Consider the following 15,668-nt stretch of genomic DNA (forward strand, 5'->3'; position numbering starts at 1 on the left):
GGCTGTCTGTCCTCATTATGGTCATGGAGCGCTCCTCTCTTCTCGTCTGTATAGCTTTGCATAGCCTTCTGAGCCTCACACAAGCCAAGTGCTTTGCACATACATACACCCCAGATCTAGTCAAAAAGTAAGCATAGAGCAGCCAGGAATGCTGCATTCTGACACACAAGCACACTTACCCACATCCGTTATACAGACAGAAGGCTTCTCATGTTCAGATAAAACTGTTACTCCTCCCATTTTGGGTTAACTTGAAAGTCAAGCTGCTAGCAAATTCAGATGTTTTCTGTTTCTCAAAAGGACCTCTCAGCTTACTTCCTTTTCCCTTTCAATCCCTTGGCAACTATTTCTTTTTTTTTTTTTTTTTTTTTGGTTTTTTTCGAGACAGGGTTTCTCTGCAGCTTTAGAGCCTGTCCTGGAGCTAGCTCTTGTAGACCAGGCTGGTCTCGAACTCACAGAGATCCGCCTGCCTCTGCCTCCCGAGTGCTGGGATTAAAGGCGTGCGCCACCACCGCCCGGCTGGCAACTATTTCTTGATATATTTTACGTTATTACTGAAAATAGGCTATGCCTCAGAAAACCTCTTAAGTTCTCATGCGGGATGGACCACAGCCACATAGGATTCAGGGGTGCAGAACTCATACTCAGAGGCCTGAAAACCCAGAACCACTAACTTGTAATTCTTGCCAGTCCACATTTTTATCTCTTAACATAAATAGCATAGAATTTTCTCTCCGACCCATGTCCAAACCTCTCTTTATCTAAAACCTGGAGCATGTAGTTTTTTTTCAAGATTGTGGTAACTGATGTTAACTAACATTTGGCTAGAATAAGATCCGAAATCCTCATCATACTATTATTTAAGAAAAAAACTGAAGACATATCATGTTAAGTTATAACATCCTATAACTTCAATTTTAAAACCATACAGTGGTTAAGCCTTGGGCCGTGTTACACTGAGCTTCAGTATGAGGACTGCTGTCTTCTGCAGTTGCCAGGGATGAGCTAATGGTGTAAAAACACTTGGAACTTTTCAACAAGGTCAGTATGTGAGTATGAGCTCTTACAGGATTCATAACAGCTGGCTTATGGGATTACAGATGGATTTCCCTCTGGCAAACAAGTTTACTATTATAACAAACAATTTTAATGTTGAGTTATAGCTCATTATAGAAGCTGTACTACATCAGTTCCCTACAGAACTACGGGAGGTAACTTCAAACAATGCTATATATAAAATTTATTATATAAAAATTTATAATTTTCTTATCTATGTATGAGTCAAGACCAGTAACTCTTATAAAAATATTTTATTGGATTCTAGTAAGACAATATGCATCTTCTAAAGATCTGACAGGAAGCGATTCCTCTGAAAAAAAGATTTCCCCAGGAAACAGTCTTGACTAAAATGAGCCATTAAAGGTGCTCTGTCAACTCTCTGCCAATCTGGCAAAGATTTGTCTCCTTTGATCTGTTGTCATGTGTTCACAAGCTTCTAAGACATTCGCCAAAATTAAAGTCTGCTGAATGGTTTTTGCTTTGACCCATATTCTTCCATTCATTCCAAACACAATCTCCAATGGATAGAGTTTTCCCAGCTCTTGCACGATTTCACAGTCTGGAGCTAATAACCTGGTAGGAAAGACAGACAAGAAAGTTTAATGAAGCAGTTGGACATGTTGAGGCTCTCCTAAGGAGACTTTCTCTGGGTAGTTCCCGTGGTTATTCAAAGCCCCTCAGCATCGTTCCCAATACAAAGCACACGATGCCATCTGATGCCCCTTTTCTTGTACCTCCCTCCCCCAGCCCCTTTTTACTTGGAGATGAAATCTAGCTAGGTTACTTAAACTAGTCTCAAGATTTGTAGATTTGAAAACTGTCCTGCCTTCCCAAGTAGCTGGGACTACAGGAATATGCCACCTGTGCCCAGCTCAATGCCCCATTTCTTCCAAGAACCTTCCACTTTTCAGGCATACCGGAATTTACAGTCATGTCACCAATGTTGTATAACATATAAATGTATAAAGTCTCTTTCCCCTGAACACCTTAATTCTAAGACTTGAGGATCATAGCTTATTTGGGGGGCTAGGGAGCAGTGGTGGCGCACACCTTTAATCCCAGCACTTGGAAAGCAGAGGCCAACAGATCTGAGTTCAAAGCCAGCCTGGTCTACAGAGTGAGTTCCAGGACAGCGGGGCTACATAGAAAACAACAAAAAAAAAGAGAGCACACAAACTTGAGGGGCATACAGACTTAGGGGTAGGAGGACGGGGAGGGAGGAAGGTAGGGAAGGATGTGGGACAAGTTACAAGAGAGAAGAAGAGTGAGAATGAGCAACAAAATAACTGTATGAAATTCTCAAACAACTAGTAAACTTTTTTTTTTCTTTCTTTGGTTTTTTTGAGACAGGGTTTCTCTGTGTAGCTTTGGAGTCTGTCCTGGAGCTTGCTCTGTAGACCAGGCTGGCCTCGAACTCACAGAAATCCACCTGCCTCTGCCTCCTGAGTGCTGGGATTAAAGGCGTGAGTTACCACTACCCGGCTAAAACATATTTTTAAATTTTTATTAAAGCAGTGCAGTTAACAGGTATAACTTTCTTTTTTTAAAAACTTTATTTGTTTGTTTGTTTGTTTGTTTATTATGTATGCAATATTCTGTCTGTATGACTCCAGACCAGAAGAGGGCACCAGACCCCATTACAGATGGTTGTGAGCCACCATGTGGTTGCTGGGAATTGAACTCAGGACCTTTGGAAGAGCAGGCAATGCTCTTAACCTCTGAGCCATCTCTCCAGCCCATAACTTACTTTCTTTTTTCTTTCTTTTTCCTAATTTAATTTAATTTTTTAAATTTTTTTCCATATTTATTGAGCTCTACGTTTTTCTCTGCTTCCCTCCCTGCCTCTCCCCTATCCCTTTCAACCTTCCCCCAAGGTCCCCATGCTCCCAATTTACTCAGGAGATCTTGTCTTTTTATACTTTCTACTTCGCATGTAGATTAGATCTATGTAAGTCTCTAGTGTCTGCATTGTTGTCTAAATTCTCTGGGATTGTGGTTTGTAGGCTGGCTTTCTTTTATGTTTTAAAACCACCTATGAGGCCGGGCGGTGGTGGCGCACGCCTTTAATCCCAGCACTCGGGAGGCAGAGGCAGGCGGATCTCTGAGTTCGAGGCCAGCCTGGTCTACAAGAGCTAGTTCCAGGACAGGCTCTAGAAACTACAGGGAAACCCTGTCTCGAAAAACCAAAAAAAAAGCAAAAAACAAAACAAAACAACACCTATGAGTGAGTACATGTGATAATTGTCTTTCTGTGTCTGGGTTACCTCACTCAAAATAATGTTTTCTAGTTCTATCCATTTTCCTGCAAAATTCAAGCTGTTGTTATTTTTTTTTCTGCTGCGTAGTACTCCATTGTGTAAATGTACCACATTTTTTGAAATTCATTCTTCGATCAAGGGGCATTTAGGTTGTTTCCAGGTTCTGGCTATGACAAACAAAGCCACTATGAACATAGTTGAGCACATGTCCTTGTGGCACGATTGAGCATCCTTTAGATATATACCCAAAAGTGGTATTATTGGGTCTTGAGGAAGGTTACATAACTTACTTTCTAATTAAGCCCAAAGTCACTTTGAAGAGCAGACCGTCCTGTCCAATCACACCCATTCCATTGGCCCGTCCACAGCTGTCAATACAGACCATTTCTGGTTCCATGTCTTTATTAGCAACCACACACTGGCCATAGATGAGATCTCCAACCTATAAGATTAAAAGAAAAGTAAGTTATCTTCCCTTCATCATATATCCTATCAATGCTGTGCTGGTTTTGTTCTGTGGGCAAGAATGCCAGCAAGCCACAGTTCTCAAGCTAAGGGACCAGTGATACTACTTTCAAGTTGAGTCCTCCCTTCATAACCATGAAATCCTCCAACAAGAGCCATTTCAAGGTCTAAGAACACCCTTCAAAATTGCAGTCCAAATTATACGTGGTTTAATTTAAATTTACATTTAACCTTGTATCTAATTAAGACATAAAATTCAGTTCCTCATTGCATTAGCTACTTTTCAGCTGCCCAACAGCCAAATGTAACTAGCCATTAGCAGTCAGTGCAGATACAAAAACTAAACCTGGCGTCATTAGAGAATGTTCTATCAGTACTACTCACAAAAAGTTACATATTTGACCAGAGGAAGGAAAAACTCATGACATCCATATTCAAAATAAAATGGGACAGTGGTAATTCACAAATGCTACTTCATGGAAGATTTGCTTTAAATTGTTACAAAACCCAACTTTAAAATGATAAAGCTGAGGAAACAATGCATTTGTTCTCTTCACTCAACATTAAAACACTCTCTGTTGAGAGCAGGAGAGATGGCTCACAGGTCACGAGTACTGCTGCTCCTGCAGAGGACCCAGGGTAGCGCCCTCCTAGCAATTCACAACCAGTCGTAACTCCAGTTTCGGGGACCCGATCTTGTCTGACCTCCACAAGCAGCAGTCACAGTTGATAAACACATACACGGAGCCAAACACTCTCAATAGGCATACATTAAAAAATAGCTTTTAAGTACCCACTGGTTAGGGTAACTATAAAACCTAGAGAGAATCATAACACACTTTATGGCTTTCTGGAACACATGGTCTTGCACGGGGCAATGAGAGTGAATAAACTCACAAGAAGTTCAAGAATAAATCCAGTGCTATGGTAAAGATACAGGAAAGTGATGATGATGAATGACTTTACAAAGTCACCTCAAAGGATGGGTGTCTCCCAGGCTGAGGAGACGCTGCAATTCAGAGGACCATCATGAATAAAGATCCCGGAAGGAAACAAAGTTCAGTGGTGCTGTGAAGCTTGAGCATCATTACAGGAAGTGCACTAGTGTGAGGGCAGACCCCTGGAGCACAGTGTCAGTAAATGCTGTAGGGATTGAACAATCCTGTTTTTCCTGTTAAGAATGAGAATATGGGGGTTGGAGAGATGGCTCAGTGGTTAAGAGCACTGGCTGCTCTTAAGAGGTCCCGAGTTCAATTCCCAGCCACCACATGGTGGCTCACAACCATCTATAGTGGGATCTGATACCCTCTTCTAGCATAAAGTCAATAGAGCACTTATATTCATGAAATAAATAAATCTTAAAAAATCATTATATAAAGTAAATTTCTTCTTAAAAAAGGGAGTATGTCACCATGAGGATGTCAACAGATGGAAGCAGGGGTATTAATGAGATCGCTGCCCGGTTCTGTCAAAAGGGAACAAGTGCTTGAACATGGGGAGACAAAGGGATCGGCAGGCAAAAGATCTGGAACAAATCAGATCAAATGGCTAAAGACCAGTGAGAGTTGGACGAAAAGTGCCATAGATGCCATCAAGTTTCTGGCTCACACGCATCCTCAGGAAGAATGTCTGCCCAGCAAGCTCACCCTGAAATCCCGCAGTAACGAGATTAGATTACGCCTCTGTCAGCTCCAAGGATTTAGAGCCAAGATGAACAATGGGTGACAGTGCCAGCGTCCCTTAGACTAGGGCCATTTTCCTTGTGAGCTGGGTAAGAACATGACAGGTAGCAGGCATAACCCTTCAACCTGGGTGAGAAGAACCAAGCACACAGCCCTGGCTCTGGAGCTGCAGCGCCTCCGTAACTCCTGGAAAGCATCTCGGAGAACTGAAAAGACCGGTTATGCTCTGGAGACAATTTAGGTCACCCTCTGACAGTTATGGGGAATGGTTATTTTTTATCATTGGTGAAACCAAAGGCTCCCATCATTACCTGAACATTTGGTCTGTTTCTTTTAGTTGCTCCTTCAAATGCCAAGTAAGACAGAGAGGCTGGCTCACTCCCTCCAACATCAACTTTGAATATATCTCCAGATTTAGCGATCACTATGCCAATCACATGGTCTCCTTTCACCGGTACATACTACAAAACAGAATGAAAGAACAACCATAAACGACACGAATACCACTATAAAATACCTCCAGCAAGTTTTATCAAGGATACTCAGGGTGGGTCTCAACCAATCCTCCCAGCTTAAACTCTTCAGTAGCTGGAAGTTCAAAACCGGCCCGCACCAGTCCAACTTTATAGCCTCTAATCCGGGGTTGATCTGGATCGGGTTTCACACTTCAGCATCTTTTATACATCCTTACAGTCAAGGACGCCCATCCATTAGTCACTTCCTATGTGAAAGCTCTTACTTATTCTACGAGAAATTTAACTCCCTGTGATTTAGGCTCATTGCAACTGGGACTCCAAACAGCAAGCCTGCTGCTTCCTACTCTTGAGCGTTTTTCTCCTTTCGCCCTTCTCAGGATGTGTTTCTATTGCGGTTCCTCTAAAACCGACGCACAGAGGGACCTAGAAGCGAGCGCGGCGCTAGGCTCGCCTTAACCTCTCCCACTCGCAGGGAGTCTTCCCGGAACTAGGACTCCGTTTTCGCAGCAGCACTGCCTCTCCGAGTCTGCTCACCCGCTTCTGTTGAGAGTCCACCCAGTAAACGCCACCGCCGCCTCCTCCGGGCTCCTTGTGACGCAGGCGGCCACACTTGGTGACCAGCAGGCGGTCCCCGCAGCGTCGCAAACCCGGGCCACAAACAACGCGCAGCCGCGGGCGCGTCCCCGCATTGAGACGTAACTGCTGCTCCCCGGCGCCGCCGAGGCCGTCTACGTCGTCGTGCTCCGGCAGCACCAGCTCCTCTCCAGGGAGGACTACCTGATTCAGCACTTTGTGTGCTGCCCGCGCCTGGCAGCGGGCCACGGAATCCGCCGTAACCGACAGTACTTCGGCCATTGCGGGAGTCGTCGCAGCTTCCGGTATTCTACTTCCGCTTCCGCATCCACTAGCCCGCCCACCAGGGTTATCCCTTTCCGGTGGTTGAGGGCTTTCGAATTAGACCTTAGCCAGCCGACTAGTCCCTACAGCTCGTAGGTACTTCTCCCCTCCCCAAACAGCCGTGACTGTGCTAGCGGCTCACCCATCCTGTGGTCCATCGAGGGCGGGTGAAAGAAACCCGCCGCTGGCCAGGCGGTGGTGGCGCACGCCTTTAATCCCAACACTTGAGAGGCAGAGGAAAGCGGGTATCTGTGAGTCCGAGGCCAGCCTGGGCTACAAGACCTGGTTCCAGTACAGGCTCCAAAGCTAAGAAGAAACCCTGTCTCGAAAATCAAAACGAACAAATAAAAAGAAAAGAAAAAGAAGCCCGTTGCTGGAGTCCGTTTGGAGCTCTCCCATCCTGTGTCTGGTCTTTGGCTTAGTATCAACCGGTGCTGGAACTGAGGGTCTCCAGGAATAGAACATGAGCTAGGTTTGGAGGCTTTACCTTTCTATTCTGCCTACATAAAGGTGGTTGAAGTTTTAACTAGAAAAAGGTTTTTTCAAAATATAACTTGTTTGGTTGTTGCCACCAATTTAACTTGCATAAAATAGAAGAAAGAAAGAACAGTAGGGGCTGGAGAGATGGTTCAGTGGTTAAGAGCACTGGCTGCTCTTCAGAGAACCCGAGTTCAATTCCCAGAACCCATGTGGCAGCTCACAACTGTCTGAAATTCCAATTCCAGGGGCCTGACACCCTCACACAGACACACATACAGGCAAAATACCCGTGCATATAGCCGGGCGGCGGTGGCGCACGCCTTTAATCCCAGCACTCGGGAGGCAGAGGCAGGCGGATCTCTGTGAGTTCGAGACCAGCCTGGTCTACAAGAGCTAGTTCCAGGACAGGCTCCAAAGCCACAGAGAAACCCTGTCTCGAAAAACCAAAAAAAAAAAAAAAAAAAAAAAAAAAAAAAAAAAAAAAAAAATACCCGTGCATATAAAATAAAAATATTTTAAAAAAGAAAGAATAACAGTTGTCAGCTATAGTTCGAGTCATTTGTAGCTCACAGTACCTAATAGATATTATGTGTATTAAGTAATTAATAATGAAATAGTAATGTATAAATTAATGTAAATAAATTTTATGTGTATTAATCCCTAGACACCCCCTCCCACAACACATATCACACTGAAGGAACAGGACAAACTCCATTTTGAGAACTCCATTTTAGACAGGACCTAACAAGGGGGGTGAATGCAGCCCAGCAAAGTCATAAACATTCCCAAGAACTGTGCCAGCCCTGGTCAAAGTGACCCACCAGGGTCTCCAGATAACATCTGCTTGTTTCAGATGCCCTTGTGGGTATCTGATTAACCACTGTTTTGAAATTCTTATCTGCTGGCAGTCACTGTTTTAAAATTTCCCTATACCCCAACCAACAAATTCAAAAGTTGTATACAGAATGGTCTGTCTTGTCCCTTTAAGAGACAGGCTCCGCCCACTCCTCCGTCCCCTCTGCTGAGGCAAGCAGATCTTTCTTCAGCTTCCAGTCTGAGTACCTTCCTTTTCTGTCTCTGTCTCCCAAAGAGGCAGCTTCTGCCTTGCTGCCTTCTCCCCATTTCTCCCCTTCCACCTCTCTGTTTTTCTCTCTCTCTCTCTGCCTCTCTGTTTTTCTCCTTTCTCCCGTTCCCCCTTTCCCTTTCCCCTCCGTAACCCACTAAATAAATACCCACTTTCTCTGCATGGCGTATCTTTGTCTCTCACCCACTGCGTGGCTCCCAGCATGGGATCTGCTGGTCCTCATGGCCCACAGGCCACTCAGGTACCTACAGCGTTTTATTTTTACCAGAACAGGATACTTTTAACCAATCCCAAAATGTGAAGGCTCAAGTCATCTTGCTTGTGGGTTTTCCCTTTTAAAGCCCTTTACCCTGAAGCCTGGAGGCATTATCCCCCATCCACTGTGTTGGCATGTCAGATTGTAGTCCAAGTTAGCCAATTTATAATCAATAAATCCCAGTGTGTCTGCATGGGATATAGGCTCTGTGGTGGGGGCTCCATGTGATGCGGATTCAACAATACCTTTTCACCTACTTGAGTTATCTCTACATGGCTTAGGAAAACCAGTAACTAAGAACAATTCTTGCCCCTACTTCTTTTGGAGCACACTAATTGAAGGAGAGGCTGGGGTGGAGGGCTTCCTCTGGGACTGCATTAGGCACAAACTGTTATGCTCAGATGGTGGGAACTCCCAAAAGACCACCACAGAGACAAAATCCCTTATGTAAAAGCAAAGAGCCTTTATTCAAGCTCAAGCTTGGACTCTCCATCTGTCCAACACAGCAGTTGAAAACAGAGAGTGCCCAGCCCAGTTGGGGTAGGGTTTTTTTTTTTTTCATAGTAGAGGTTGGGGGTAAGGGGATTTCCAGGGTTCAGGACCCTGATTGGCTGACATTTGTCTGGTGTAGGAGGTTCTTCTGTTCATGTGTTGCTTTCATTGGTTAATGAATAAAGAAAATGCTTTGGGCCTGATAGGGCAGAACTTAGGTAGGCAGAGAAGACAGAAATGAATGCTGGGAAGAAGGGCAGAGTGAGAGACGCCATGGATTCTCTGCCTGAGATGGACGCCAGTTAGAATCTTGCTGGAAAGCCACAGCCATGTGGCAATATACAGATTGATAGAAATGGGTTAAATCAAGATGTGAGAGTTAGCCAATTAGAGGCTAGAGATAATGGGCCAGGCAGTGATTTAATTAATACAGTTTCTGTGTGGTTATTTCGGGTGTAAGCTAGCCGGGCAGCTGGGACAAACAAGCGTCCCTCTCCCACCAACATTTGTCTAGGGGTCTTGGCAAAGGGGAATAGGTGAGTCCTGGGCTCAGGAACGTCCGGTGGTTTTACCTAATGGTTGGAATGTCAGGTACTTCCCTTTAGATGCTGGCCCTCCCTGGGTAGTGTCAGCTTATGGCTTTTTCTGGAACCTACTGCTGCCTACCAGTAAACCGAGAAATTCAGGCCTACTTTTTAGCTGTCTCTATCAAGCCTGCCATAGCAGCTGTGTGGCTTGGGTCCCACACAGACCACATTCAAACATCTATTTCACAGAGAGATCCTTTATTAATTGGGGAAGAAAAGTTAAAATACGTAAATAAAATATAAAATAAATTGCTCAGGGTCAGATTCCAGAAGTTTGAACGGACACAGACTCACACGGATCTTTCTCCGCTGGCAGCAGAGCTCACGGGGACCCCCAGACTTTTGTCTCCCACCAGCAGCTCCCTGGTTCCACAAGCTCAAGGCCTGCTCAGGACATGCCATACAACAGTTCTGGACCGATCAACCATCCAAGCTTTCTTCAAACTGACCAACCCTAAATCAGGGGAGGAAGACCCTTCCGAGACTTTGAAACCTCCAGCTGTCCGGAAGAGACTGGCGTTATAGACTCTCGGAGTCCCTTGCCCTCTAGATCGCAGAGGGTCTTTCTCTGTGTGTCTGTTTGCATGTATGAGTTTCCTTACCCCTAATAAACACCTTTCCGCAACTGCCGATTCTGTCTTCCGTGTTTGCGATGTTTCTGCTACCAACTGTTGAGTTTCCAGATTTCGCCTGCCTTCTAATTCTTTAACTGGCAGAGAAAATGAACCTGATCAAGACCTCTAGACTGTTATCAGTTGCTTAGTCTCTCTTACTGGGGTGGACAGTCCCAGGGCAGTAGTAAATTGTGCTTCTTTCTTCCTTTACAACCTAGTTCTCCAAAAGGCTTGGACCCCATAGGTATTCTGGAACCTAAGTAACCAAGCCCAAAATGGCTCAACGATATGCTTTTTAGGGTATTCAATGACTTCAGGCCTCTTAAAGGCACAGAGGGAGAGTGAACAAGGTTCCCAAGACTGACCCTCAGCACCTACCCCAGGTAGATTGAAGTCTCCCAAAGAAATAAGAATACAAAATCTAGCGCAGGAGTCATACGGGGTGAACTTTTATGAGGGTGAGGGAAAGGGAAACGTAGCGTCCATCATACTCCTGGATGGACTGAAAAAAACCACGGAGGATAAGTCATTGGAGACCCAAAGCTCAAAGCCGGAAAAGGCGGACCCTTGTAAGCCCCGCCCACCGGACGTGCCCAGAAGGCCTCGAGCTGGGAAATCCGCAGTGTGCACCGCCATGTCTGTGCTTCGACTCCTCGGGGTCCTGCGACAGCCGGTGAGTGTTAGCTCTCCCACATGCCGGGGGAGCCCTGATTGAAGCGGCGCGAGGGACGTCCTGAAGTCGGGTGGGCTGACAGTCCCTTTAAATGGTGGCGTAAATGGCTGTGGCCATGGGGAATAACGAGGACACTAGAAGATAGTGCAGGCCATGTGGGTGTCTCGTTCTCCATCTGGCGCGTGTGACTTTCCCCTGAATTGCCTGAGTGGACTTGGCTAATTCTGTATTGAGAATTTCTAGTGGAGGCCATATTGGTGTTTGAGTACCACAGGCCTTCATTTCTGCTTGGCCTGCCTAGTATTACCATCCAGAAAGGTTGGACTTCAAACCAAGTTTTCCAGACTTAGAAGTCTCTCTCTCTCTCTCTCTCTCTCTCTCTCTCTCTCTCTCTCTCTCTCTCTCTCTCTCTCTCTCTCTCTCTCTCTCTCTCTCTCTCCTCTCTCCTCTCTCCTCTCTCCTCTCTCTGTCTTTCTCTCTGTCTTTCTCTCTCTCTAAAAATTTTTTGGTTTGTTTTTTACATTGATTGTATGGGGTGGAGGATGCACACTCGTGGATGTAGGAGGACTCCTTGCAGTGGCCATTTCTCTCCTACCACATTAGTTCCATAGGTAGAACTCAGGTTATCGATCAGGTGTGGTGGTCAAAGCCAAAGTTGGAATGATGGAACTTCTTATTTCTTTTCCTTGCTTACTTGTAATATCTGAAGTCAAAGGAATTACAGCACCCCCCCCCCATCCCCTAGGGGCCTCACCTGTATCTATTATAGTACCACAGAAAAAAATTTCAGGACAAGTCAGAGTGACATAAAGTTTATTATATTAAGCAGAAATAAAGGACTTGGAAAGAGTCAAGTGAGATTGTGAATGAGAATAGTATTATCGATTTGGGGTTGAAGCCACTTAATATCTATCTTACTTAAGTTTAGATGTTAGAAAAAGTATGTGCTGGCATATTCCTTTTTCTGCCTTCACAGAAGATACTTTTAAAGATATAGACTACAGATTGTGGCTGGAGAAGTATTAGGAATAAACATTAATCAAAACTATATTTACTTACACATAGGTCACAAGAGATTGGACTTAAACAATTGTTCATTAGCAATCTTTTAATTGCTTTTTAAATTTTTAATGTGTATGTTTATGTCTGAACACATATGTGGGTGCAAGTACCTGTGGAGGCCAGAATGGGGCATCTGGATCCCTTGGAGCTCGAGTTACAGGAGGTTGTAAACTAACCAGAGTGGGTGCTGGGAATCAGACTCAGGTCCTTGCAAGGACTGCAAGCACTTTTTACTACAAAGCCATCCCTTCAGCCCATTAGCCATTGTTAACAATTTCACTTGTGATAGCTCACAAACAGTAGAGTTCTTTTTATAGGTGGTCAAGTCAGTTATGTTCACGATTCTTCGGTGTCATCTGGAGAAAGGCTATAACCAAGTGGATAAGAGGCTTTCCTCTCTGACACCCCTTTATTTCCTAACTCTCTATCCTGCCTTAATGAAATCAGGCTTTCTCTTCCCCACCCCCACACGTCTCTCTTCTCTCAGATACTATTGAATGAAAAAAGAGATTAAAAGCAAAGGACATGACTGCCCTGAGGTATGGTAGAGAAGAAAGTTTACTACAGATATGTGGGCAAACGTTGTCAGAGGCAGGGACATCTGGGAGACTCCAGAGTAGACAGGACCTGACTGAGCTGGGCCATGTAGGAAGAGAGGAAAGGGAAGGGGCTGGGGGAGGGGACGGGGAACCAGGTGCAGCTTCCAGAAGGCCAAAGGTCCAAAGGGACTGGTGACCAAAAAGTCTGGGTTATATAGGGAAGAGCTTCTGGGGAAAGGCAGCCAAGCTCCTGGGCTGGACAGTTCAGGGTAGAGGGCAGGGTATGCCTCATACCCTGAAACAGATAGGACTGAGGGATGCTGGGAGAACCTGGCATCCAGGTCCAGCTTTGATATGTTAAATAGGCCCTTCAGCTGTTTGTCCTGGGTTTGAGACATAACAACTGTGTGAAGATTTGTTCTGAGCAGGTTATTTGAGTAAGGCAGACAAGCTGAACCCTGGTCTCTGTCCTTGGAGAATTCATTGACTCCATGGGAAGATGCTTAGCATTATGTTGTCAGTAGTAACCTGATAAAGGGATCCTCTGTGTCTCCTTTCCTAGTACAGGGAGGAAGGGGGTGAGGCAAGATATGTGTCCTACAAGAGGTAACTTTTTTTTTTTTTTTTTTTTGTTTTTTTCGAGACAGGGTTTCTCTGTAGCTTTGGAGCCTGTCCTGGAACTAGCTCTTGTCGACCAGGCTGGTCTCGAACTCACAGAGATCCGCCTGCCTCTGCCTCCCGAGTGCTGGGATTAAAGGCGTGCGCCACCACTGCCCGGCAAGAGGTAACTTTTAAAATGGACCTTTAATGTTTTTAGTTTACTGATTTCTAAAAATTAAAAATGAAGTCCATAACAACAGGCTAAAAAAGCTCATGAAGGTATTATTAATATCTATTTCAAGTACAAGATTTAATCTGTAATTTCCCACAATTATCACATCACAAAAGAGATTAGTTGCTGTGTAGGTGGAATTTTCTGTGTCCCAGCAGTTGCTCCCAAGTAACCACATAGAAGCTGCTTATTATAAATGCTTGGCCGATAGCTCAGGCTTATTACTAGCTCTTACAACTTAAATTACCCCATTTCTATTAATATAGGCAATACTCCTGGCTTTTACTTCTTGTGTGTCCTGATTCCTTTCCATCTGGCTGGTCACTCCTCTTGACTCCACCCTTCTTCTTCCCAGCATTCTCTCTGCCCTGAAAATCCTCCTAGCTATTGTCCAATCAGCTTTTATTAACAATGAGAACAATACATCTTCACAGTATACAGGATTATTCCACAAGATTGCTACACAGATTTTTAATCACAAAAAACATAACTTCTCAAATATAAGGCTTACAGAAACATTAAATGTGTTTGCAATTCCATAAAATATCATATGGCTTCTTCATTTTCATCCCCCAGATCTGAACTTGTGTTATTAGCTATTAATGGATTCTCATTTGGAGTGGCATTCAAGTTGGGTCCTCATGTATTACAATATAGAACTAATATTAAATGCCCCAATTACATGATTTTTCTGGTTTCTAACAGATTTGCCATTTGCATTTGTTTCTTCCTTTGACCAGGCTGGCTTCAAACTCAGAGATCCACCCGCCTCTGCCTCATATGTGCTGGGATTCAAGGCATGGGACACCACCACAGGCCTGCCAGTTGCATTTCTTTTTTTTTTTAAACTTTATTTAACTTCATTTCATGCGCATTGGTATAATGATGTCAGATTCTCTTGAATTGGAGCTACGGACAGCTGCAAGCTGCCATGTGGTTGCTGGGAATTGAACCAGGGTCCTCTGGAGGAGCAGTCAGTGCTCTTAACCACTGAGCCATCTCACCAGCCCCTGCCAATTGCATTTCTAAAACAAGGATGTATCTTTCTAGTTTATATTCTCATTTTATAACATAAGCATGTGTGACACATGCCACCCATTTGTGTCCTTTTGTTAGGAAAAAGCTGAGCTTCAAAGAGGATAGCAAGAAGTAGCAAGACTCTAAATCACACATGAAATGACCCACAGGCTCATATATTTGTATGGGCTTTCTGTATGCTAAGCTTATTGTCATAATAGCAAAGGAAAATGTTTTAAATGTCTAGATCTATTTTATCAGAGCACTTGGTGCAGGTGAATTTGGAACAGAGGCATCACAGTGATAAATAATAGTGTAAGGTCTCACAGGATTATCAGTAACAGCAATGAAAGCTAGTCCTATATGACTTCCTTGATGAAAAATACCAAACACAAAGAATTAATACACAACTCAGTGAATACATGTGTACCGTTTGACAGATTCCAAGGAAGTCTGCTCTTCGTGTTCTGTTTAACATTAGAATAGAAATTCTACCAAGGGCAATTCTGTAAGAAAAGGTAATAAAAATTATCAATAGAAGCAAAGATACATGTATTATGTAGGTGACATGATCTAGCATATAGAAAATCCTAAGTGTTATATAAAATAAAGCATAACAAGCTCAGTGAGGGGGCAAGATGCAAGAACAATATAAGGAAACCAATCGTATCTTTGTACACTTGAAGAAAACATCCCAACATAGTGATTTCGAAGAGAGCCTGGGCTATATGAGGCCTTGTCTAGAAAAAAGGAAAGAAATGAGCCATACGTGAGTTTGGAAAGGACTCCAGGGGAAGCACATCAAAGGGAATGAAATACGGAAGAGCAAATGAAACAGAACAAGCTGCCAGCTGAGCTGCTCCAGCCAAGATGCAGAGCCCAAGGGCACATTCCGGCTGCCATGGAGCCACCAGCTTCCGGGGTTTCCCTTGCATGAGGATGATGGACTGCATCCTCTCAAACACTGAGCTAAAGTGAACGTTTTACCCCTTAAACCTGTAAATGCTAGTGTAAACTTGAGAGCCTGTTTTCTAAGATGGCTGAAAGGCATTGAGATCTAATGGTTTGATCTAGCACTTAAGAGGCAGTTCAAAGCTGAGGAACCTCTAAAACATCAAAATCCCCACTGGTTTCACTGCAGAAACTGAGAAATTACTTTTCAAATTCATGGGAAAATTGAAAGAACCCAGAGTAG

General features: G+C 44.2%; 1 protein-coding gene across 1 annotated transcript; it reads right to left on the reverse strand.

The window, feature by feature from the left end:
* Positions 1 to 1,295: 1,295 nt before the first annotated feature.
* Positions 1,296 to 6,833, reverse strand: Exosc3 (exosome component 3). Its single transcript, XM_038347742.2, has 4 exons — positions 6,475 to 6,833; positions 5,776 to 5,925; positions 3,608 to 3,759; positions 1,296 to 1,632 (listed from the first exon to the last, which is right to left on the reverse strand). The coding sequence occupies exons 1-4, from the start codon at positions 6,793 to 6,795 to the stop codon at positions 1,431 to 1,433; spliced, it is 825 nt and encodes a 274-aa protein (XP_038203670.1). The 5' UTR covers positions 6,796 to 6,833; the 3' UTR covers positions 1,296 to 1,430.
* Positions 6,834 to 15,668: the final 8,835 nt, after the last annotated feature.

This window comes from Arvicola amphibius, chromosome 11 (genome assembly GCF_903992535.2).
Source record: "Arvicola amphibius chromosome 11, mArvAmp1.2, whole genome shotgun sequence".
Taxonomy (NCBI): domain Eukaryota; kingdom Metazoa; phylum Chordata; class Mammalia; order Rodentia; family Cricetidae; genus Arvicola; species Arvicola amphibius.